This window comes from Aspergillus novofumigatus (genome assembly GCF_002847465.1).
Source record: "Aspergillus novofumigatus IBT 16806 chromosome Unknown P174scaffold_4, whole genome shotgun sequence".
Classification (NCBI taxonomy): domain Eukaryota; kingdom Fungi; phylum Ascomycota; class Eurotiomycetes; order Eurotiales; family Aspergillaceae; genus Aspergillus; species Aspergillus novofumigatus.
The window spans coordinates 785,278-807,499 of NW_020194277.1; the positions used below are offsets into that span (position 1 = coordinate 785,278).

General features: G+C 51.5%; 10 protein-coding genes across 10 annotated transcripts; 3 read left to right on the plus strand and 7 right to left on the minus strand.

The window, feature by feature from the left end:
- Nucleotides 1-437: 437 nt before the first annotated feature.
- P174DRAFT_160684 (uncharacterized protein) lies at nucleotides 438-1,022 on the minus strand. Its single transcript, XM_024821203.1, has one exon. The coding sequence runs from the start codon at nucleotides 915-917 to the stop codon at nucleotides 600-602; it is 318 nt and encodes a 105-aa protein (XP_024682362.1). The 5' UTR covers nucleotides 918-1,022; the 3' UTR covers nucleotides 438-599.
- On the plus strand, nucleotides 1,011-2,418 carry P174DRAFT_441014 (MDR family NADP-dependent oxidoreductase). The gene has a single exon (XM_024827200.1). The coding sequence runs from the start codon at nucleotides 1,123-1,125 to the stop codon at nucleotides 2,155-2,157; it is 1,035 nt and encodes a 344-aa protein (XP_024682363.1). The 5' UTR covers nucleotides 1,011-1,122; the 3' UTR covers nucleotides 2,158-2,418.
- A 264-nt stretch (nucleotides 2,419-2,682) lies between these two features.
- On the plus strand, nucleotides 2,683-3,754 carry P174DRAFT_512036 (CybS family protein; the record flags this gene model as incomplete). Its single annotated transcript, XM_024831846.1, has 5 exons — nucleotides 2,683-2,824; nucleotides 2,941-2,958; nucleotides 3,119-3,185; nucleotides 3,260-3,379; nucleotides 3,434-3,754. 5 exons carry the CDS (start codon nucleotides 2,683-2,685, stop codon nucleotides 3,597-3,599), a joined length of 513 nt encoding a protein of 170 aa, XP_024682364.1. The 3' UTR covers nucleotides 3,600-3,754.
- Nucleotides 3,755-3,855: 101 nt separating this feature from the next.
- P174DRAFT_459915 (nucleotide diphosphatase) lies at nucleotides 3,856-5,019 on the minus strand (the record flags this gene model as incomplete). The annotated part of the gene is made up of 2 exons (XM_024829818.1): nucleotides 3,856-4,646; nucleotides 4,935-5,019. The coding sequence occupies 2 exons, from the start codon at nucleotides 5,017-5,019 to the stop codon at nucleotides 3,856-3,858; spliced, it is 876 nt and encodes a 291-aa protein (XP_024682365.1).
- A 1,148-nt stretch (nucleotides 5,020-6,167) lies between these two features.
- On the minus strand, nucleotides 6,168-7,196 carry P174DRAFT_459916 (putative ubiquitin-conjugating enzyme; the record flags this gene model as incomplete). Its single annotated transcript, XM_024829819.1, has 4 exons — nucleotides 6,168-6,677; nucleotides 6,728-6,918; nucleotides 6,973-7,067; nucleotides 7,135-7,196. 4 exons carry the CDS (start codon nucleotides 7,194-7,196, stop codon nucleotides 6,168-6,170), a joined length of 858 nt encoding a protein of 285 aa, XP_024682366.1.
- A 164-nt stretch (nucleotides 7,197-7,360) lies between these two features.
- P174DRAFT_450728 (uncharacterized protein) lies at nucleotides 7,361-9,046 on the minus strand. Its single transcript, XM_024828961.1, has 2 exons — nucleotides 8,170-9,046; nucleotides 7,361-8,093 (listed from the first exon to the last, which is right to left on the minus strand). The coding sequence occupies exons 1-2, from the start codon at nucleotides 8,654-8,656 to the stop codon at nucleotides 7,450-7,452; spliced, it is 1,131 nt and encodes a 376-aa protein (XP_024682367.1). The 5' UTR covers nucleotides 8,657-9,046; the 3' UTR covers nucleotides 7,361-7,449.
- Nucleotides 9,047-9,439: 393 nt separating this feature from the next.
- On the minus strand, nucleotides 9,440-12,046 carry P174DRAFT_430758 (putative homeobox and C2H2 transcription factor; the record flags this gene model as incomplete). Its single annotated transcript, XM_024825657.1, has 1 exon — nucleotides 9,440-12,046. The coding sequence occupies one exon, from the start codon at nucleotides 12,044-12,046 to the stop codon at nucleotides 9,440-9,442; it is 2,607 nt and encodes an 868-aa protein (XP_024682368.1).
- Nucleotides 12,047-14,517: 2,471 nt separating this feature from the next.
- On the minus strand, nucleotides 14,518-15,624 carry P174DRAFT_441023 (LamB/YcsF family protein). The gene is made up of 2 exons (XM_024827201.1): nucleotides 15,351-15,624; nucleotides 14,518-15,286 (listed from the first exon to the last, which is right to left on the minus strand). The coding sequence occupies exons 1-2, from the start codon at nucleotides 15,399-15,401 to the stop codon at nucleotides 14,576-14,578; spliced, it is 762 nt and encodes a 253-aa protein (XP_024682369.1). The 5' UTR covers nucleotides 15,402-15,624; the 3' UTR covers nucleotides 14,518-14,575.
- Nucleotides 15,625-15,813: 189 nt separating this feature from the next.
- P174DRAFT_459920 (bifunctional urea carboxylase/allophanate hydrolase) lies at nucleotides 15,814-19,962 on the plus strand (the record flags this gene model as incomplete). The annotated part of the gene is made up of 10 exons (XM_024829820.1): nucleotides 15,814-15,884; nucleotides 15,936-16,055; nucleotides 16,105-16,378; nucleotides 16,432-17,152; nucleotides 17,204-18,263; nucleotides 18,302-18,512; nucleotides 18,570-18,720; nucleotides 18,774-19,203; nucleotides 19,258-19,661; nucleotides 19,721-19,962. 10 exons carry the CDS (start codon nucleotides 15,814-15,816, stop codon nucleotides 19,960-19,962), a joined length of 3,684 nt encoding a protein of 1,227 aa, XP_024682370.1.
- Nucleotides 19,963-20,022: 60 nt separating this feature from the next.
- Nucleotides 20,023-21,836, minus strand: P174DRAFT_441025 (putative JmjC domain protein). Its single transcript, XM_024827202.1, has one exon. It carries the CDS (start codon nucleotides 21,451-21,453, stop codon nucleotides 20,167-20,169), a length of 1,287 nt encoding a protein of 428 aa, XP_024682371.1. The 5' UTR covers nucleotides 21,454-21,836; the 3' UTR covers nucleotides 20,023-20,166.
- Nucleotides 21,837-22,222: the final 386 nt, after the last annotated feature.

The following is a 22,222-nucleotide window of genomic DNA, read 5'->3' on the forward strand; positions in this document are numbered from 1 at the left end:
GATGTGCATATGCACATTGAGTCCCAGTAACAAACTTCAAACTTGTGGCGTGAAACGCTCTTGAACTATCTGTAATCCAGATCGGCTATCCAAGAACATCAGTAATGAAGACCGAATCTAGGAAAATTACTGGAGATCAAGTCTGCTATGAAGTCTAAATGAAGCAGCTGGTCAACGCATAATAGTCCTACCCAATACTCCGTACCTCTCGTAAGGAGATGCAGCTTACGTGAATCTCTGCCTCATGACTTCATCACATACTGTACGGTATCTATGAAGGTAAAGTTACAATACTCTATTTTAAGGTGCTTACCCTCTGTCTATGTACCTACAGCTAATCTCTCACTTGCGGGACTCAGATCAGAATAATAATCATACCATGTCATACCGTTATTTTTTTTTTTTATAATAATAATTATTATTATTATTACCTCTCTGTTCAGTACTGAGCAAACCATCCATGCCTGCAGCTGGGCCCAGCCGGCAATGCATTAAACCGCATTATTAGTGATCATCCTCGGATATGCACATCATGGGTGTATGGCTGCTTTAGGGAACACCTCCGCACAAAAAATCATGATGTCTCATCTAGCCTTTCATCATTGCGCAACACCCATGCCACTCGCCAGTCTCAACGACACGGTTCTCTTTCCTAGAAAGTGTCCTTCACCCGTCGGGGATGGACATGAGTCCTCCCGATTGCTCCACTCATCAGCCATGAAGACTTGGTTCCATGGAGACATGGTACTCTTAAGTCTCCGGCTCTCAGCGGAGTAAGTTGATCTGGGAGCCACTCCGCTGCTAAGGCCCCTCGGCCAGACGAGTTGCCTAGGCACTTTCCATCTTTTTTGATTTCTCAAAGAAGCTTCTCTGCTGTTCGCTGCTTGATAATCCAGGTAAAATTCATCATTATTCATCCTCGTTGGATTTGACTCTGCCCCGCTTGTCTTCTTGGAAAGTGGGCTACGTCCTTACCTAGGCTATTAGGGAGGTACAGTATATAAATCAGTACTGCTCTTCGTAGCTACAGACTAGCTATTTATTGTTGAGACCACCCTAGAAGTTTTCTATACACGTCATCCTCCCAATCCTCTCCATACACTTCATACACTCACAGCCAAAATGAGCTCAAACAAGGCCCTCGTCTTCAAGAAAGTCCCCGAAGGATACCCAGTCCCCGGCGAGCACCTTACCATCGAGCCTGTCGAGTATGACGCCAACACACCCGCCCCGGAGAATGGCGTTGTCCTGCAGTCCCTCTACACCAGCTTCGACCCCTACATGCGTGGCCGCATGCGCCCGCCTCATGTAAAGTCCTACTCTCCAGCTTTCGAGCTTGGCAAACCCATCGAGAGCTCGACGATTGCCAAGGTCCTCCGCTCCAACAATGCTTCTTTCAAGGAAGGCGATCTGGTCATCGGCTTCGTCCCCATCCAGGAGTACATCGTTCTCGATGGCTCCCAGGTTGCTCGCATCCGCCCACTCGAGAACCCCCTCGGCATTGAGGACATCCGTGTGTTCCTTGGTGCTCTGGGTATGCCCGGTCTGACCGCCTACTCTTCCCTTTACGAGATCGGTAAGCCCAAGAAGGGCGAGACAATCTTCGTCTCCGCTGCCAGCGGCGCTGTCGGACAGCTCGTTGGTCAGCTGGCTAAGCACGAGGGTCTCAAGGTCATCGGCAGTGTTGGTTCTGATGAGAAGCTCGAGTACATCATCAAGGACCTGGGCTTTGACGGCGGTTTCAACTACAAGACGGAGAAGCCCGCTGATGCTCTGGCCCGCCTGGCGCCCCAGGGTATCGACATCTACTACGAGAACGTCGGTGGCGAGCACCTCGAGGCCGCTCTGGACGCCATGAACAACTTCGGTCGTGTGGTTGTCTGCGGCCTGATCTCCCAATACAACGCTGCTCCTTACCCCATCAAGAACATCCACAATGTGCTGATCAAGCGTATTGACATGCGTGGCTTCATCGTCAGCGACCCTGGCATGGGTGACAAGTACACTGAAGAGCACCAGAAGAACGTGCAGAAGTGGATCAAGGACGGTTCCTTCAAGACTCTTCTGCACGAGACCACCGGTATCGACAATGCCGCCGAGGGTCTGGTTGGTATCTTCCACGGTAAGAACAAGGGCAAGGCTGTTCTGAAGTTTTAGAAGGGAGGTAATTCGTTGGAAAATCCTGCATGTTGATAGTATAATCATCTCATAGACACATTATGACGAGATATGAGCGGAAATGAATTACATATGCCTGGCGCAAAAACATTTTTCAGATCTGGTCTCCGGTAATTGATGTCCGCACACGTCGGTTGACGTCCGCTGCGATTGTCAGTAAGAACATGTATCTCGCAGATAGCTCTGTAGACGAATATCGACATCACGTAAGTCCAAATACAATAAAAATGCTAGGAAAAGAGACAGTTGAAGCATTCACAAAACACCATACAAATCCATCTGCCGGAACATCGGCCATTTTCGGCTGGGCGGAGAGCCACTAGCGAATCAGAGTGCGCACAATGTGATGACCGCATCCCGAATCGGATTCCCGAGGTTCCCAATTCAACCTCACGATCTCAAGCGTGCTACTGCCTTAGGTCCAGGACTCCTAAACGCCCTCAGGTCTGCAGTGCAGCTCGCTTTAGGATATTGTCTGGATCGAGTTCTCAGTATATTGTCACGATGGCTTCGATTGCGCGCCAGTCCCTCCTTTCCAGGCACTCTTGCCTGTCTGCCTTCCGGTCGCCCTTGGTGAACAAGAACGTGTCGCAGGTTGTGGCTTTCCATGCTTCTTCGAAGAAGCAGATTCTACCTCCTCTACCTCGTGAGTTACCCTTGATTTGTTTATGAGGGTTATTATGGTGATGGGTGGTGATTACGGGATGCTGCGTTGATCAGGAGGGGTGTATGGAATGGAGTGAGCTAACAGATTGCGTATAGAGGTCATTCAGGGAACAAGTATGTCGAAATCCCCCTCGTTAGCAGCACCGATACTGTTTGAGACGCGGAGCGGAAGACACGCCGTTTTTCAGCCAAATGCGCAGTCCGCGAGTATTCGATACATGCAGCTTGAATCCTCGAAACAGAAGAACGATGGACTGACACAGGACTGTCCCAGTGAACGACCCTGCTCCCATTCCCAAGCCTCACCCTTCGGAGGGTAGCTACCACTGGACGTTCGAGAGGTGCGTACAGACAAGGAACCCCCAGATAGAGGGTAGGGTATAAATCAAGACAATCAACGCTGATGCGGATCTAGACTCGTCTCTGTCGGACTGATCCCTCTGACCATCGCTCCCTTCGCTGCCGGCTCCCTGAACCCCGTCATGGACTCTGTCCTCTGCGGCCTGCTGGTCCTCCACTCCCACATTGGTTTCCAGTATGGTCGCCCAGATTCCATTTTTTACACGCAGTCGAAACTGACAAGTCACAGTGCCTCTATCATCGACTACTTCCCCAAGCGCCGCGTCCCCAAGACAAAGACGTTCATGAACTGGCTGCTGCGTGCTTTCACCGTGACCACCGCCGTCGGTCTGTATGAATTCGAGACAAACGACGTTGGTATCACAGAGGCCATCAAGCGGGTGTGGAAGGCATAGACCGATCTTTGAGGGTGTTGTTTGAATTCTGCGTTTGATTTGGATGATTCTTCCCAGGTGTCTGCCTATGTACATGTGCCAAATTTTCTATTTGTCTCGTCAAGCTAGCCTGCTACCGGTTGAGCTATAAAATGTAAACCGAAGACTTTCTCTATACCATTGCCCTTTCCACATCGATGGAATCTATAGCGAACGACCAGCGTAGTACCATACCAAAGGATATCATCATGAGCCCAAGACCGAGCACTCAACCGCTTTACTCCTCGTCGTCCTCCTCACCCTCCAACATCTCATCCCCATCATCATCATCATCGTCCGCCTTAGCCACCACCTTCTCAATCAACTTCAACGCTGCCTTCAACGGCAACCCCACAACATTATCCCAGCTCCCCTGAATACTCTCCACAAGAATCGACCCCAAACCCTGCAACCCATACCCGCCCGCCTTATCCGCCCCCTCCCTCGTCCGCACATACGCCACAATCAAATCATCCGTCACCTCCCGATCAAACACCACATCCGTCTCCTCGATGTGCGTCTCAAGCGCATATCCCGGCTGCCGCGCGCTCTCCAGCGGCGCCATTGCCACCATCGCCGTGTAAACCTTATGCACGCTATTATCGCGCAGCATCTTCAGCATAGCGATATGCTGCGCCTCTGAGCGCGGCTTCTCGAGGATCGATCCCGACAGATTATCCACGACAATGGTGTCAGCGGCCAGGATCAGCGCCGGCTCGCCCTTCTCCTCGTTGTTGATTTCGGCGGAGTACACCGCCTGTGCCTTTTTGGTTGCTGTTGCGAGAACGTACTCGAAGGGTTCCATTGATTTGGGGAAGTCCTCGGCGGCATTGCTGGGGATGACTTCGAAGGGAAGGCCCAGGAGGGAGAGGATCTGGCGGCGCCGGGGCGAGGCCGAGGCGAGGATTACGCGTTTGTTGCGGAGGGTGTTGAGGACGGGGAGGGAGAGAGGTGGTGGGCGTGGGAGACGAGGGGTGGGTGCAGCACTGGCATCGTAGGCTGGTGGGGGTTCGGGGCGGTGTCGTCGACCTGCGACAGAAGGTTGTCTTTCGAGTCGGTCATTGCCTTGTTTGTGTTTTTGTGGATTGTAGAAGTACGAGGAGCGTGATGTGTGGCCGTGATACTGTTGTCTGAAGCAAAACTTCGGTGTGGGGGTACATGAAGATATATACCCCAATTGGAGTAGCGCTTGACTCATTCGGTACCCCGATTGATCACTTATATTTTGGGCCATCAGCTACCTTATATATTGGCAAGTACTAAAGCTGTAACTATTGTTTTTGGGTACGTATGGTATGCTAGTAGGGACAGTCACACAAACTATGTACAGCATCAACGGAGAGGATAGCGCCCTGTCTCTAGCAACATCAATAGCAAGAGGAAAGTCCTCTGAACAAGACATGGTATGCTCAATCTTCAATCAAAGGTTATAGGCAACATTGTAGTCTAGTCTCGTGTGAAGCAAGTGCAATCGTGATGCACCCCTGCGGCTAGGCTTTGAAAGCATAACGGGTTTGAAGCGACTTTTGGTTCAACAAATGGTAAAGATACATCAACTCGAGGGCTTCGGTGTTCAAGGAGGTAGCAGCCCTTCCATTTAGAGGGCAGTGTTTATGTACGTTAGGCTGGCAAGTCCTGCATAGCTTGTTGCTACCTCCATTTCGGCTTGGTCTCAAGTGACAAAATCTCCGGATTCGCAGTGGAGTAAGATTGAACGCTTCGAGAAAGGATGCGCGCGCGGCCACTGTGTCTGAATGAACTGACCATCCCATTATCATGAGCAATGTCCCCGTGCAGTCTTAGCGACGTCAGCGCATAAACCGTGGATATTCCTAATATAGGAGCATACGCGAACAGATAACGGTATCTCTAGGCTTGCTCAGTCCTTAAGACTGGATTCTTGTTTTCAGCCGAGGGCCGCGATGATTCAGTCCTCTCAGAGGAGTTGGTGTCGTCAGTGTCAGAACGATTCCTCTGGTGCTGACTTCTCGACCTAAGACCACAGATGCAAGTAAAGTAGGAGAAACTGCAACCTCGTCGTCTAGACCAGTATTCAGAGCATGCAAGGGCAGTCATGAAGATGCTGCAGATCACGATGATAGGGACGAAAACTAGGACGACAGCGAGAATGGTAGTTTGGTATCGATAGAACCAGTCGTTAGACATGTTAGCGTTATCCAAAACGTCTCTAATATGCAGTCGGTACTGGGATGGTGACAAGTAGAGGATGTTGTCTGCGTTTACGAAAATCGAGAATGAGAGGGATGTTAAAGACTGTCCCTGGGACGAATATCAACGGCAGGTGCGAGTTGGGATGTACTCAAAGTCTGGGAAGAGCATCCCCCAGGCAGCGACGTCAGGGTCATGTATTCGACTCTTTGCAAGGATAACGGCAGTCGACGACCAGCCAACATCAAGTGAAATTATGGCCAGGAGTGAAGCTATTCATGTGCTTCCCCGGCTGGAGGAATTATCATCTCCTTGATCGAAGCCAATGTGGCATCATCCAGATGAGAGAAGCGTATCTACCGGGTCGACGTCAGTACACAATCATAGAGAGAATCGAAGCATACATACCATCTCATCAGTGGCCCCGCGAGCAGCATTTCCAAACAACATTTGATCCGAATGACTCGCCTCAATCTCATGCTGAACACGCTTCGCCCAAATTCCGTCCCAATGCCAATCACCAGGAAGCCGAGCCTGCGGACTTCCTCGTTTGGAGTTGGGCCTCGCCGATTCGCTATTTTCTCTTCTGTGTGCCTTCCATGCGTGCCACGCGCTTGGGTTTCCCGCAGCTTCAAGAGGCAAGGAGTCAAGCACGTTTTCATCGTCAAACGTTGATCGGATATAGTTAATCAGCACTGCTACTGGTACCGTTTTCCTTGCGTCCGAAGCGGTTCCTTTGTCCTTGGTGAGATTGTCGCCCTCCTCTGCACCATTGGGCTGACGTGAGGAAGGGGAAGAAAGGCCATCCGTCGTTGCCGGCTCCCCTTCACCAGCGTTCGCTCCATTCACGCTCACTGGCCTGGATGAACCTGTTGACAGTCGTCCTGTCTTCTTTGCCCGCCCAAACCAGTGAGGGAAGCCATGTCGGAGACTGAATCCACCGGGGGTAGTCGCTCCTCGTCCGTCGCGCTAACAGGGTCTTCGGTCGACGCGCCCGTACTGAAGGTATATGTAGTAAGGGGTACAATTAACGGATGGAAAACATCGGTCGAAAATGTGACGAGGGGTGGAAGCTCGGGATAGGAGTCGGGAAATCTGATCTGGAATCGGAGGATGGCAGAGGCATAGGGGCCTGTGATTGAGTCAATTCGAGTTTCCGCAGACAATGGGGTCAGGGCAAATATACCCGATCGCACAAATATTACGCCTGACCACAGGGTAGGATCGCCTGGTGTGATGGAAATGTAGATTCCCGGGGGAGCTGCATGTTTCAAGCTGGCACTGCAGGACTGACACTTAGCTAACACAACATTGCCGGTACCGTTCAAGAAGAGACAGTCATACTCACAATTCAAGCAGAAGTTGTTGTCTACGTAGAGCAGGGATATTCGGTAATCTGGATGAGGACATTGTGCTGATGGGTCGGTCAATTGTTCAAAATGGGTTTGGGGGCTTATGATTTCTCCTGTAGCTGGTGCCGAGAGGCCAGTGGGCGTGGACACAAACAACCAAGATCCCAAGTCCGTTATCTCCGCCATCATATCAAGATAAACAGAGGAGTGTAGAGAATGTTTGGGGGTCGTCAATTCGTGTCAGATTCTAAATTCTATATAAGTCTATGTCGCTCTAACAGAGTATAGTAGCCTACGATTGCACATCGGAATCATCGCCCCTGCATCTGAATAGGCATCTTCTCCCACTGAGAATTGGGCCGGATCAGCCCCAAAATCATCATTCCTTCTCCAACTCCCTCGTAGATGCCACCAGCAACTCCTTCCACCCACCAGGCTGCTAGATTCGTAAACGCTGTCCCAACCTTCCCCTCGTTCAGTCGAAGCACCGTCGACCCCAGATTGACACTCCCCTTGCCCAGACTATCGGCAGCATCCAATGTTGCCGTCACAAGACGCTCCGTGACCCGATGCGACCTCTCATACCGATACACCTGCTGTAGCAAGATCTTCACATACGGCAGCAAGAACTGCACGATGAGAAAGAACTGCACAATACTAGACGCCAGTAAACGGTGCAGGTACGAGCGCTCCGTCGGATACCGCGTCCCAGCGCCCTGATTGGCCATGTTAACAGCGGCTCCAGCACCGGGCTGTGCAGCCGCGGACGCCGCAAGCGTAACCTTTACACTGGCGGGAAGATTGTGTTGAATCGTCATTGATTCCTCGTCGGTCAGATCCGCCGGCAGAGCGTCGAGGAGGTACCCCAGCGCATTGATGTACAGGGAGCGGACGAAGCGGCCGTCGCAGGTGGATTGCTGAGCTTCGTAACCCGCGTTGCGCAGAAGGTTCAACGCTGTAGTAAATATTAGCCGTATTTCCTCATCACTACGATCGCTAATGGCATATCCGAGAAGAAGTAAGATGCATACCAGGAACCACCCGGTTCCACCGTAACCCGGACCCAACCTCATACTTCGCTAGCATCGACCGCCGATCCATCGCATCGCCGTCCCTCCCTTCATCGAGATCCAAGGCCTCCAATGTCTTCCCCGACGAAGACGAAGCCGAGGACCTGGAATCGTACGACTCCGGACAAACACTACTCCCCGCCGTCGCAGGGCGCGGAGGCTCTTCGGCCCCCAACTCGCTCGCCGCCGACGATGGCGTTCTACAATAGCCCAAGTCTGGTGTTGAGAATGGTGCGAATGTGCGAAGAGCATCTGCTTGTCGCATTGGTCCTACCAGTCCATCGGTCGCTGTGTCAGAACTATCGCGATCAGTCGATCCCATGGCCCGGTGAAGAGAGGAATAGAGGCGGGGAATCCGCCTTCTAATCGCAGCAGGAAGGGCAGGAAGTAAGTCAGGGAGACCAGTTGAATAGGCCATGGTAGCAGTTCTTGATGTTGTTGGATCCATTTAGAATTTTCTGCCGGTTGACTTGAGCTGATTGACACGGCTCTCAGGACATTCAAACGCAGGTCTTGCAGGTCTTGCAGGTCTTTCAGAAGACAGTGAGACCTGGGTGATTCAACATGTTGAGACGCCACATCTGAAAGAGCCGGGAATTTTAGCTGCAGATGTCAAACAATATGGAAAATGTCCGAATATGCAGGTAAAAGTAAAACCGTTGGCGCAACGGCTGGCTTTCACATGCCAATCATCGCCCCGGTCGTGGCAAACAAAACAAAAGCAACTAATGCACTTCCCGATAATAATCAGGAAGCGAAAACCAGCACCTATCTGAATAATAATTGCTATCAGACTGTCAATGGAAGCAGTAGGACAAAGTACAATCACTTATCAAGCATGACTAAGGCAGCTACTGAGTTGAAACACCTGTGGACGTGGTCGGAAGGTCGAGCGCTGTTTGTCACTTGCGCGCCCTATCAATGACAGCGTTGTCAGTCTCGATAGTAGGCGGCCCAATCACACATTGTCCCTGAGACACTCTCTGCTCCTTCTACGCCCTTGACATGATCAGGTCGAAGTATAATTATTACAAAAAATTCTAAATGGTATATAAGAACTAACGCTGCACTTTATAACGACGTACAATTTCTCATTCAATGCATACACGGGGAAGACAAGAAGAGAGAGAAGAAAAAGGAAAGGAAGCTTTTCCTATGACCCCTCTCGACCAAGTCATGTCCAGATTGCGTGACACTCACTCATCAGACGCTTAACGTCCCTCATGTGGACTCAAATCCCACTAACATTAGGATAGAACGAAGCTCCGATCGACGCTTGATCTTGCTGGGCGACGGCTCCAGTTTGTTTCGGACTGGGAATATCGATAGGTGCTGACCCGACGTTGGAGAGCGATGCAGCAGCATCCGTGGAGCCTGCCAGCTTGTATACGTCGCCCTCGGGTACCAACGCGCTATTGCGCGTATGTTCTTGTTCTACTCCGAACATCATGCCATCCATCCCGTCAATATGCATTTCGCCATACCGATCATTGAGCTGTTGCAGAAACTCCGGTTCGAATCCCATCTGAACGAATTGGTCGACTGACCCACTGGCAGGCGTGGAGAAAGAAGAAACACCGGCAGAGACGTTGCTTCCCCAGTCGGTCGAAAGGCCGGAATTGACCCCAGACGGCGCAATTCCGAAGCTACCACTAAAACTAGCAGCCGAGCTTCCCGGCATACTCGGAGCAGCTGAGGATCGACCGGTCCCAATAGGACTTCGCAGTGCAGGACTGAAACTCTCAGGTTTCAAAGGACTTTTGTTGCATAACGACCTTGCCAGAGGATTGCCTTCGACTGGAGGCTGCCTTAGGCCGCCATGAGCCGCGAAGGGAGGCTGCATGTTCAGGTTATCCAATTGAATATGCTCCGAGTCAGGCACCACTTCAAGTCCCGTGTCACGCTTGAGGATACTGAGCCAGACTGGATTGTCGGCGCTGGTTTGGTTCCAAGGATCAGTATTGCCGTAAATTATAATCCGGGCTTGGTCCTGTATCATTTGATCCGTCGGTATGGAGCCTTCTGCCACTTGCTTGTTGATAAATGCGGTGAGCTCGCGCTGAAGACGATGGAAACAGTTCACGTCGTCAGGTTCAATGAGCCCAGGAGACGCAGTAGTTGGCGAACAACATGACTGTCCGAGAAAATTGGAGGTTGTGTAAGGGTTCAACGTTTTCCGATCTTGGCCAATAAGGTAAGGGGGCATAGCATTTTCCACTAAGCCTTGAACGAATGGTTCGAAGCCCCAATCCCCTTGCCATTGGGTCATATCAGCACCATTCTTGAAGTGCGCAGCCAGGTGTTCCACACGATCCTTCCAGGTCGTGAGGGTTGTGCCACAGAATCCGCAACGCGATTTCAATTCTGTTGTTGTGCTTTGCCATTGGTTCATATAGGAATTGAACTTGACGTTGTGCATCAGTCGAAGATGCTGGTTGAGATGGTCCTTGCGGTAAAATGTTCGCTCCGCCAGAGTCTTCTCTTGACAGGTACTATAGCAGTGGGACTCCAGATGGTCGGTGTCTGGGTCACTCGCCATGCAAAAGACACAGCGATTGGCTCCGTTGACGTACACCACACCTCCGTGAGGTGAGCAGGTCCATTTGTCGAGGGCAAGGTGCAATGACTTCTCGTGCCGCTGCCAGTCATACTTGGTAGCAAACGTTTCAGTACAGAATGTGCATTGGAATATACGAGAGCTGCGAGCCTTCTGTTGATTGAAAGGGTTCAAGGCTGTCGATGGCTTGCGACGACGACGACGTTCCTTCCTTTCCATTGAACCAAAGGACTCCAAGGAGGACCGATGGGAGAAGGCAGAGGCAAAGGACAGGTCAGAGACGGATGAACGACTAGCAGACCGACTTTCACCCAAGCTGCTGATGGATGGGGCCTTGAATATATTGGAGTTGGCATGGCTTGAGTCATTGCTGGATCCCTTCCGAGAAAGGGAACGCACGTGACCTGGCTGTCGTGTTGAATCCAAAGGGGTGTTCACCAGGGCTCGAAGAATATCGGTCGTGGAAGCAGGTTCGTTTTCGGGTGGAGAGTACTTCCATCGCTCAAGGGGCGTCATGAGCGCAATGTTTGGTTGCTGCTGTTGTTGCTGCCCGGGAATGTCTATGGCACCTGGAACCGACGAATTGCTGGACGGGGAGGGTCGGGTCTTTCCACGCCGCCTCGCGTTGGCAAGCCAGTTGCTAATTTGAGTTCTCTTCAAACCCGTGCGCTTTTTCAAATCGTCTTTTTCTTGCTCGGACGGGTAAGGATGGTCAAGGTGCTCCAGAAGCCATGTTTTGAGGATCCGTACGGCGTCGCGGGAAAGACGAGAACTGCTTTTCCTCCCCCGGCCGTCCATATCTTCCGATATGGTCATACCCGTAAGTGATTTCAGCGTCTTCCTCCCCTTTGGACCAACTGTTGGAATATCTACGTTCTCTGAGATCGCCTGGAGAGTTTCCATGTACTTGCCAGGCATTTTGGCGTGCGTGAAGCTGCACTCTCGGAATAATATTATGCAGCACGTGCAGCCATTCTGTAAGGCTCCTCTGTCTGAAACGAAGCAGTCCAGATTCATATGCCTGCAAAAGTCGCAGGGCTCCTTGGCTCGATAAATTGGAAGAGCATTGTTGGATTGCGCATTGACTGACGGAGCTTCCGTCTGCTGGTTGAGATCACCCTGCTCCGGCAGATCATTGGGAAACTCCAATGGCTGCTCATGTAGAAGGGCTTCGTAGTTTTCAATTGCATCATTCTCATCGAGCTCAAACCTGTCAGAAGCCACATCGTCGTCTGGGGCATGAGAGCCGAACGAGGCTCCATCGAAATCGAAGTATTCCATTTTCAAGGATACTTCACTCCGACACCGATGCCGTATTGAGTCAGTGGTTGTTGATCGACCTCGACTAATCGAGGTCAACAGTGTTGTTTGAGTCGACTCAATATGGGAATAGAAACGAGGTAGAGTGAGAGCAGGTGTATGATTGAAAGTTCAGAGTGGATGGAGGGCTGACGGAGGGAAGAGGACAGACAGTCCAGTAGGTCAGGTCCGATATTAGGTAGGTGTCTTCGTCTGGGGTATCAGAAGCCTGCCGAAGTACCGACCACGGACCAAGTCAAGCACTCTTTGTTCTGACCACCGTGCAGAAAATCGCTTGGACTGGAGGCTTGGAAGTTGGAACAATCGTCTACCTCGCCTTTGGAGGCAGTCGACTAGCAAGGATCCAGATAGCCTACTCTGTGAGCATTAATTTTGATTGCTCAGTCGCCGGTGGGTTGTCTGGGACTGATGATCACATTCGGCCCAGGAGGCATGACCGATAATTTTGACCCCCGCCAAACTGCATGGTCAAGGGCCACCTGTTTCCACACTTTCCAGGGTTGAGACAGCCACAGCGTTTCCCATGGACGGCAGTGGAGAGCTAGCGTGTCACTGTCAGGTTGCCCGTTCGGAGAGGGACGCCTGAAGTCCGAAATGATGCCTGAGTCATCTGCATATCTGGTTAGTGCGCGCCCTTCGGTGACAGCACTATGCCCGATTGAGACTAATTTTGGTTGCGGGGACGCGCGCTGCCCTTCCCGATTGGGTAGGAACGAATCAGCTCATGAACGATATCGGAGGGGGGAACAGTGGATTATCATCATTATCATCATTGATATGATAAAGACTCTCGTATCAACGCGTGCAACTACGAGTCCAGATGCTTGGCGTCGTCGACTTGATCAATTGAGGCTGATCCCTTCTGATCTTGACGTATGCTGATGTTTTTTGTGAACTTTGGTCTGACCATCCATCAATCAGATTCAGAACTACGGTTATTCCGACTCATGTCATCATGACATCTCTGAGACTCAAGCAGTCGGCATTTGCAGCTCTGGCATCTGTTGCACTTGCATACTTTCCATATCCATGAGACCATCCTGCCTATGTGTCCAGTCCGAAGGGACATGGAACTAGTCGACAGCGTGGCAGCCGAGTCCATCATCTGGCGTTTCCTTTGTGCCAAGACACCATTCTTTTCTATGTACAGAGTATGAGGGGTATATTTTGGGAACATTGTTCAACTCAACCTTGCAGCTTCAATGTAGCCAGCTGGCAAGAAAAGACAATTCATGTGCCATCGGTAGCACTAAGACACCTGAAGTATCATCTAAAGCTCATAGGGCGGCCCCCTAACACCTCCCTCGCGATAAGCTTGCTGCCCCAAGGTCCCCCTTCCCACTCACAAAATCCTCCTTCCAATGCCCCCTCCTTCCACGTGCCATCAATAATCATAGGACCCCTTCATCGTCCGTCCTCCAGTGCCTAACCACATTCCCAGTGTCATCCAAAAACACATGCAGCAATCCGTTCCCATCAAGAGTCTCTTGAATAAACAGATGTGTCACGACACAAGCAGCGTGATATTCTCCATACTGAAGCAGCGGGTTCTTGACATCTTCGGAGAATTCGTCCTCCCCTTCAGCTTCATTATTCCCTCCATCTTCTTGAATCCTCCTCAAAGTATCCCTGAGAACTGTCTTACGATGCTCAACATGTGCAACTGACCCCACATTTGTGACCCTCTCCGGAAAAGTTTACAAGAACCTCGCCAGGTTTGTTCCCTCGCCGCCGAAAAGCTCCTTATCGTCGAAGATGATGCCGTCGGGCCCGACGAAAGCCGCGTCCAGGTTCTGCGACCATAGGGACTTGTGTGCCTCTTCTTTGTCTGCATCGTAGCAGAGACGGAGATAAAGTCCTTCGTCTAGGGAGCCCGTGCGCTCAGCGTAAGGCCGCAGCAACTCGGGACGCGTGGGACGCAGGATTTCGGCTATTTGACTGTTTGTAGGTGTTGGTGGAGTTTCGGTTTGTGAGTGGTAGGGCTGTTTTTTGGTCAGATGTTAGGCATGCAAAATAGGAATTTGGGAGGGTAAAAAGTACCTCACGTCCCGCACTCCCCAGCGCAAGGAATTTGCGATTAAGCCGACTACGCCGGTCAGAGGGGGACTCAGGGACAGGGTGCTGCGAAGCCTCGGTGAGGTAAGATGAATGCGAAGTATCCCATTCTGAGAGGAGGTAGATGTCCAGTGGGAGGGTGCCCCAGGCGGGGGCGAGGGGGGTTCTCCTTCAAGGATTCGGAGGGGCATTGTTTGGGCTGTTCTGATCGGTGATTGTGTACTGCAGCAGAAAGTGGAAGCGGGAGAATATGGAAGAGAGGCCGGCGGAGAACAGTTGTACCTGGCAGAAGGTATGGTAGAGTCGGAACCTAGGTAGGTTGTCTTACTATGTAGAGTTCGTAGCAGGCTACGATATCTCCTCACTTCGCTGTTTTCTTCGTCCTCATGAATTCCAATATGGAGGAAACACGCTATTTACATGCTACAACAGCCTTCATCTCCCGTGTTTGGCATTGAATTCATCCGCTACCTTTCTCGTCGTCCTGATGATGTCAACGCATCCAGGAGAGTCAGAGTGGCAGCAGATTGAGACCGGGTACGTTTTCAGTGGCAGTTGCACAATAGTCCCATCAACTGCCGTGACTGACTGCTCTTCGATCTGCTGTCTGACGTGCTTCTCAACATCTGCGAGGTTCCAGGGCTTCTTCTTCCGATCGATCACAAGCATGCCGTTCGAGTCGTATTTCACATCGCCATATAGCTCAGCCCAGAACTCGATCCCCAGGTCGTTGGCAGCTTTCTCCATTTGAGTGCCTGCCAGCCCAAACACGGGCACACCTTTTGGAATTCCCAGCATAACCGCCTTGGCAACTTCATAGTCCCGGCACATCATACCGTACAATACCCCATGAGGCTTTACATGGTGCAGGCGAACTCCTTCGCGGTCGAGGAAGCCTTGGAGTGCCCCAACCTGGTAGATTGTGATTGCGGTAAGCTCTTCTGGGGAGAGCTTCATCTCCCGACGACCGAACCCTTGCAGGTCTGGAAGACCCGGGTGAGCACCGATTCGTACATTGTGAGCTTTGCAATTTCGCACTGTTTCCATCATAATGAGCGGGTCGCCCCCATGGAATCCGCAGGCAATATTGGCGATATCGATCATTGGGAGGAGCTCGAGGTCAGGACCGCAGGTCCAGTTGCCATACTATGAGGACATCAGTAGTGCGACTATAACGAGCGTGTTAAGCTCGGGAAGCGTATATAATTACAGCCTCCCCCATGTCACAATTGATAAGTGCCTTCTGCTGTATCGGTGCCATAGTGCTTTATATCGCGATCCGTACGAAGTTGGGAAAGCTGCAGTCTCTCAACAATGGATGACTTCCAGAAAAGACTTGGGAAAGCGGTTAAGCAAGGAACAAGTGGCAAGCAATATAGATATGCCCAAAAATTCAGTCTTTTCAACTGGCACGGCTGAATGGAACTTTGGGCTGAAGGGATTTGGAGCTTATCAGTCATGACAGCATAGATGGATACTCCGCATTTTCTCCAAATCTCCAACAAACGGCGATCATACCTTGTTATCTGCCATTGACCCCAGGTGTTACCTTCTTTCATTGGGGTACAGCGCCGAGGTCCTGATCTTTCAGTTCAGATAATGTTCCTCTTAAGCGGATTGCGCCCAAGTTGTGTTGCTCCAAGGCGCATCGCTGGCTACTGCTCTGCATCACGATGGATTGTTTAAAAACTCTACTCGTTGCCAACAGAGGCGAAATCGCTGTGAGAATTATCAAGACCGCAAAGTATGGTGGCGCAAGCTCAAGCTGCTGATTAGATCTGACATTGTGGTCCAGGAAGTTGAATCTTCGTACAATTGCGATCTATACCGAGCCAGACGCTGCCTCTATCCATGTTCGCCTAGCGGATGTCGCCGTTCTCCTCTCTGGTTCTGCTTCAAAGGCATATATTGACGGGTGAGTCTACTTGCCTCCTTTCAAGATTAATCTGACCCAGAGTCTCCAGTGATCAAATAATTCAGATTGCAAAGCAGAACAAAGCGGATGCTATTATCCCGGGTTATGGATTCCTATCTGAGAATGCAGATTTCGCGAGGGCTGTGGCTGCCGCTAGTCTAGTATTTGTTGGACCCTCCCCTGAGAGCATCGAAGCTTTTGGCCTCAAGCATACAGCTCGAGAACTTGCGACGAAGGCCGGAGTTCCCATCGTGCCGGGATCACCTGGCCTGATCGACAGTGAAGATGACGCTGTGGATGTGGCTCAGAAGTTGGGGTATCCAGTATGTACCGTAAAAAAGGAGAGAGCTTTCGGCGGGGCTAATGGATGGTGCAGGTCATGCTGAAAGCCACCGCTGGTGGTGGTGGAATGGGCTTGCTGACATGCAATTCCGAGGCCGAAGTGCGCAAGTCCTTTGCAACTGTCAAGTCGCGAGGGGAAGCATTGTTCAAGAATGCAGGCGTGTTCATTGAGCGTTATTATCCATCGAGCCATCACATAGAAGTCCAGGTGTTTGGCAACGGGGATGGTAAGGCTATTTTTATTGGTGAAAGAGAATGTTCGATACAAAGAAGGCATCAGAAGGTGATTGAAGAATGTCCCAGCCCTTTCGTCTCCAGGAAACCGGGGTTGCGAACGAGCTTGGGTGAGGCTGCCGTCCGCCTGGCCGAATCGATCAAGTATGGTTCAGCAGGGACGATTGAATATCTCGTCGATGATGAAACTGGCGCATTCTTTTTTCTGGAGATGAACACTCGCCTACAAGTCGAGCACGGGATAACTGAACTCTGCTATGGCATTGACTTGGTTGAACTTATGCTAGATCAAGCGGATGCCCAGCTTTCTGGGAAGAAGGGGATTAAAGCATCTTTCCTTGAAAGCTTACATGTGGAAGCCCCTTCTGGCGCTGCTATTGAAGCAAGAGTATACGCTGAAAATCCGACCAAGGAATTCGCCCCATGTCCTGGAACCTTGCAAACCGTCGAATGGAAGGAAATACCAGGTTCGAGGATTGATACATGGGTCTATCGAGGCATCAAGGTATCCTCCAATTACGGTATATCCCACGAGCAACATCCTCCTTTTGGTACTTTGGCCGGGCTGACAGAAACATATAGACCCCTACTCGCGAAGGTCATGTACCACTCGCCAGATAGACAGCAGACTATAATGGGAATGAGGGAAATTCTAGGAAAATCACGCATCTGCGGGCCTCCAACCAATCTGGATTTCCTGGTTAAGATTCTAGAAGAGGAGGCCTTGGTTGCAGGCAACACATTGACAAGATTTCTGGACGATTTCCAGTACACCCCGTCAGCAATCGACGTCATTTCGGGCGGCGCCTATACGCTCATCGAAGATTGGCCCGGTCGACCGACCATAGGAAGGGGCTTTTGTCATTCTGGGCCAATGGACCCGCTAGCTTTCCGCATCGCGAATGCCCTCGTCAATAACCCCGTCGGCCTCGAGGCCCTGGAGATCACCCTGAGCGGTCCGGATCTACGCTTCCTCGGGCCAGCAATCGTCTCCCTTTGTGGAGCTCCGATTGAAGCTAAACTCGATGGAGAGACTGTTCCAATGTGGTCAAGAGTCAAGGTAGCCGCTGGTCAGCGTCTGGCTATCGGTAAAACTACAGGAAACGGATGCAGGGCTTACCTCGCTGTCTTTGGGGGATTCCTCAACGTGCCCAAATGGTTTGGGTCAAAGTCGACGTCTCCAGGTGTAGGAGTTGGAGGTTATCAAGGTCGGCAGCTTTCGTCGGGCGACCTTCTCACAATCACAAGCGTGATTCCGGAAGTCAATGGTGATCTCCGTATACCAGAACACCTTATCCCCGATTACCCAAATCGGTGGGAGCTACTAGCCATGCCAGGACCCTACGATGAGGGCTATCTTACCCCCGAGAGCATCGATATGCTGTTTGAGACTCAGTGGAAGATTTCACACAATGCGGCAAGAGGAGGCATCCGTCTCATCGGCCCCAAACCACGGTGGGCTCGCTCGGATGGGGGAGAGGGCGGCGCACATCCTTCTAATGTGATAGAATACGGATACGCAATCGGCTCACTCAACTGGACCGGCGACGATCCCGTTATCTTTCCACAAGATGCCCCGGACTTTGGGGGATTTGTTAGCAGCCATACGATCGTAAAGGCAGATCTATGGAGGTTGGGACAGGTCAAAGCGGGGACACCCTGAAATACAGAGCGGTGTCTTTGGCTGATGCCTTGGATGCGCGGAAGAACACGGAGAGGTTCGTCGACGAACTGGTCCATTGCTGCAAGCAAGAGCATGGGTTCAACGGCGTGAAACCGCTGGGAGGCATGCCTCCCGAGCAGACTGCCGAGACTCGCGGCAAAGGCGTGGTGTATCGGATTGAAGAACAAGGGAACCAGCCTCTTGTGTCTTACAGACAGGTATGGTGCACTTGTCGTTCATTCATATGGGTCTCGGCTGATCAACTACTTCTTTAGGCAGGGGACGACTATCTCCTCATTGATTATGGCCACGGGTCATTTGACTTGAACCATCGTTGCAGAGTGACTGCACTTAAGAAGGCGCTCAATGAAGGAAAAGAGATCACGTTCTCGAATGGGCTCATTTCAACGGTTGGATGCGGAAATTGTAAGAACTTCTCCCGGCCGACGAGGACTTCATAACTAAGTCACTCTTTGCAGCGCTGATGCTCTACTACGACGGCATGAAACTCCCTCAGCAAAGACTAATCAGCTATCTCTGCGACCTCGAGACCAAACTCGGAGATCTTAGTCAAGCAAAGATGCCGAGTCGGCTGTTCAGGCTTCCTCTCACGTTCGAGAGTCAAAGACAAAAGGATGCCATTCAGCGCTACATGGAAACCCAGCGTCCGTATGCTTCCTACCTTCCAGATAACATGGAGTTTGTCGCCAAAAACAACGCTTTCACAAAGGAAGAGTTTGAAAACATCTTCCTGACAGCCAGCTTGATGGTCGTCTCCGTTGGATTCTTCACAGCACTTCCGCTCGCCCTCCCTGTGGATCCTCGTCAACGCATGAACTGCCCAAAAATGAATCCAAGCAGAGTATATACTCCGGCCGGCTCAGTATCATGGGGTGGAAGCTGCATGGCGTGAGTACTCTTCAAGCATTTCAAAGTATCAAAACGTTTGACGGCAATTAACAGGTTGTACAATGTCGATTCTCCTGGTGGATATCAACTGACCGGAATGACCATACCGGGCGTCGACATCTTGGGCTCGAAGAAAGGTTACAGCGCCGACAGACCATGGCTCTTCGAAGAATTTGATCAGATAACCTTCTACCGAGTCTCCGAAGAGGAATACGAAAAACAGCTGGCGCTGTTCAATAGCGGCCAATACGAATATCAATGGGAGGAGGTTGTCTTCGATATGGCGGAGCACAACCGACTCTTGCAGGAAACCCGCGACGAAGTAGCAGCCATCCGAGCACGGCAGCGTAAGGCGCAGGCCGAAATGGATAAAGTCGAAGCAGAATTGCTCGAACGCTGGGCAAAGGAAAGGGCCGAGAGGGGAGTATCTCAGGACACAATCGAGAGTTTACTTCAAGGTAGGCAATTCCAAGGATCATGGAAGAAGTCAATGCTAACATGTACGTCCCTTGCACAGACCCTGAGATCATCGCAATCGAGGCGCCCTTGAATGCCAATGTGTGGAAAGTCGAGGTCAAACAAGGGGATAAGCTTGAAGAGAACCAGGTTGTGGTCATACTAGAAGCGATGAAACTCGAAATCGCTGTGCGAGTCGAGCCTTCTGCAGCGGGTGCCACCGTGGAGAAAGTTTTGGCACCTCCAGGAGAACCGATCGAGGCTGGTAAGCCATTATTACTTGTACGCAAAGTCAAGACCTGAGAGAAGAGTCGATAATGGTACTGTCATATTTGCTTTGGCCCAAGAGGATCTGTAAACTATTTATCTTCGTAGCATACCGTAACCACCAGGACAAACTCTGTGAATCTCCAAGTCTAAGAACCTTTAGACAAATAACAATCGTTCGTAGGTATGGTATCTCATCATCAGTCATCAAAGGGAAATGGAAATGGCTCGCTGAAGCGTCTATTCCCACCAGAAACTGACACTAATTCCAGCCTTGACGCCACGAACATAATGCCACCATCCCACTGGAACATACAAGCATTCGCCTTCCTTCAGCACGGTCTCGACGTACTCAGCCTCCAAGAAGCCCGGCCACATCGCTTCCCACTGTTCGGACTCGGCCGGGGAGAGCTCAATGGCAGCCAGGTCGACCTGAGAAGTATTGGACATGTCAATGAGCTGAGTCTGCTTCTCGACCCTGGCCTCCGAGCCTTTCCCTTGCAGCTGGGCGGCGTCAGACAGGCCTGCTGAGGTATTGGACCCGGACGATGAATTGACGGCCTCCATGCCCTTCGGATAGATCTGCGAGGGCGGCGTATGAGGCGAGTAGAGTCGAATGTACTTCGCGCCCACCACCTGGACTAAGATGTTGTGGTATGGATCATGATGGAGAGGAGATATAGTCCATGCGGGGCCGATCCAGGTGTTTACGATCGGGTCACTGGGGACTCCCAGGACGGAAGACTCGTCGTCGGACGCTGTGTTCTCATGCTGTTGCTGCTCGTGCGACTTTGTGTGCGTTTCGGTGCCGCCTGACAAGGCATTTCCGGATTTCAATTTCTCTTCTCGCTCTCGCTGCTTCTTGAGGTAGACTGGCGTTCCTGGCTCCGGACCGGGAGGCTCGATGAAGCAGTAATCGGGGATGCAGATGTCCTTCCGGAGAGCCGGGATCTGCGAGAGCAGATCATGCTGCGCCATGTATCCCGTTTCGCTTGTATCGTTGCCGTCGTCCTCGCGCTCCTTCCCAGCCCCAGACGTCTTGCCTTCTCCCCTCCAGAGGAACTTGTCCACGAATCCTCGAAACTCCATGATTCGCTGGCCCCATCCTTCGTCAGTGTAGGATCTACCCACCTCCACGGGGACGAGCCTGCGGCCGCCAAGCGTGCGATCGAACCAGTAGTCGCGTGAAGCCCAGGGCCGGGTCGACAGCGCAGGCCAGTGGTCCACCGCGTCGGTGATGACCAGCGGTGTTCTGACGTGCTGGATATGGTGTTCGATGGCGTCGAAGGACGGCGCGGAGACCCGAGGGATAGGATGTTTCAGCGTCGATGCAGGCACAGCATCAGGAGGGAAGAGTGGCGGCGAGAGCTTCCTGCGTTTAAACGCCTGGCCATCGAGCCCTGAATCACTGGGGTGGTCTTGGATGGAGCGCTGGTCCGTCTTCCCTTCGCGGTAAGCTTTTGTAGCGAGGTGAAGAGCGGAGAAGAGCGATTCGACCAGGTTCTCACGGAGGGGGGCGCCCGTCATAATCAGTGCATTGTCGAGGGTGTGGATTGACGACAACAGCCATGGCGCGTCGGGGTCAATTTTGTACTCGGCCTGCTCCTTTTCGCTTGGGAGTTGATCGAGCTTCGATGAGTTTTCAGTGCCATCTGCGAGTCTAGAATCCTTGTCTACCAGTGCTTCGTCGCACGAGAAGCCGCAGTTTCTGCAGATAGCCAGGCACACCTTCGCAATGCTCGCGTCCGTGTAGAGTCTTCGCCAGCATGTCTTCACATCTTTGAATGGGAAAACGCGTAGTTTTGTGTCGGCAAGCTCGAGAGCACCGTCTGTACTCTTCAAAAGAAGCTCGCGTAGGGCAGCAAGATCGTTGTCGCAGCATTCGAGGATGGGATCTTCGGGAGCTGGATTGGTGAGGGCGGCCAGCGCGTTGGCGACCACGGAGCTGAGATGCGTCATCTCTGCACAAGGAACGATTAGAGAGTCATGAAGTCAGACAGAGCCTATCAGTTCCGAGAGAGATAAAGATCAGTAGATGATAGAAGTAGGCTCAGAGGGCTCTTACTGGAAATTGTGCTTTTTAAGCTGTGTTTTCTCTTCTCTTCTCTTCACTCCACACATTAACTGGTGAAGCGACGTCATTGCAAAGTGAGTACGGTGGAAGTGAATCACCATGCTACAGAGTACAATAGTGTTTATCCTCTGTTTTTCACTTTTCAATGGAGGAACAATATGTAAAACAGATACTCAATAAACCAAAAGCATTGATTTTTTTTTTTTAATATGAGTGGGATTG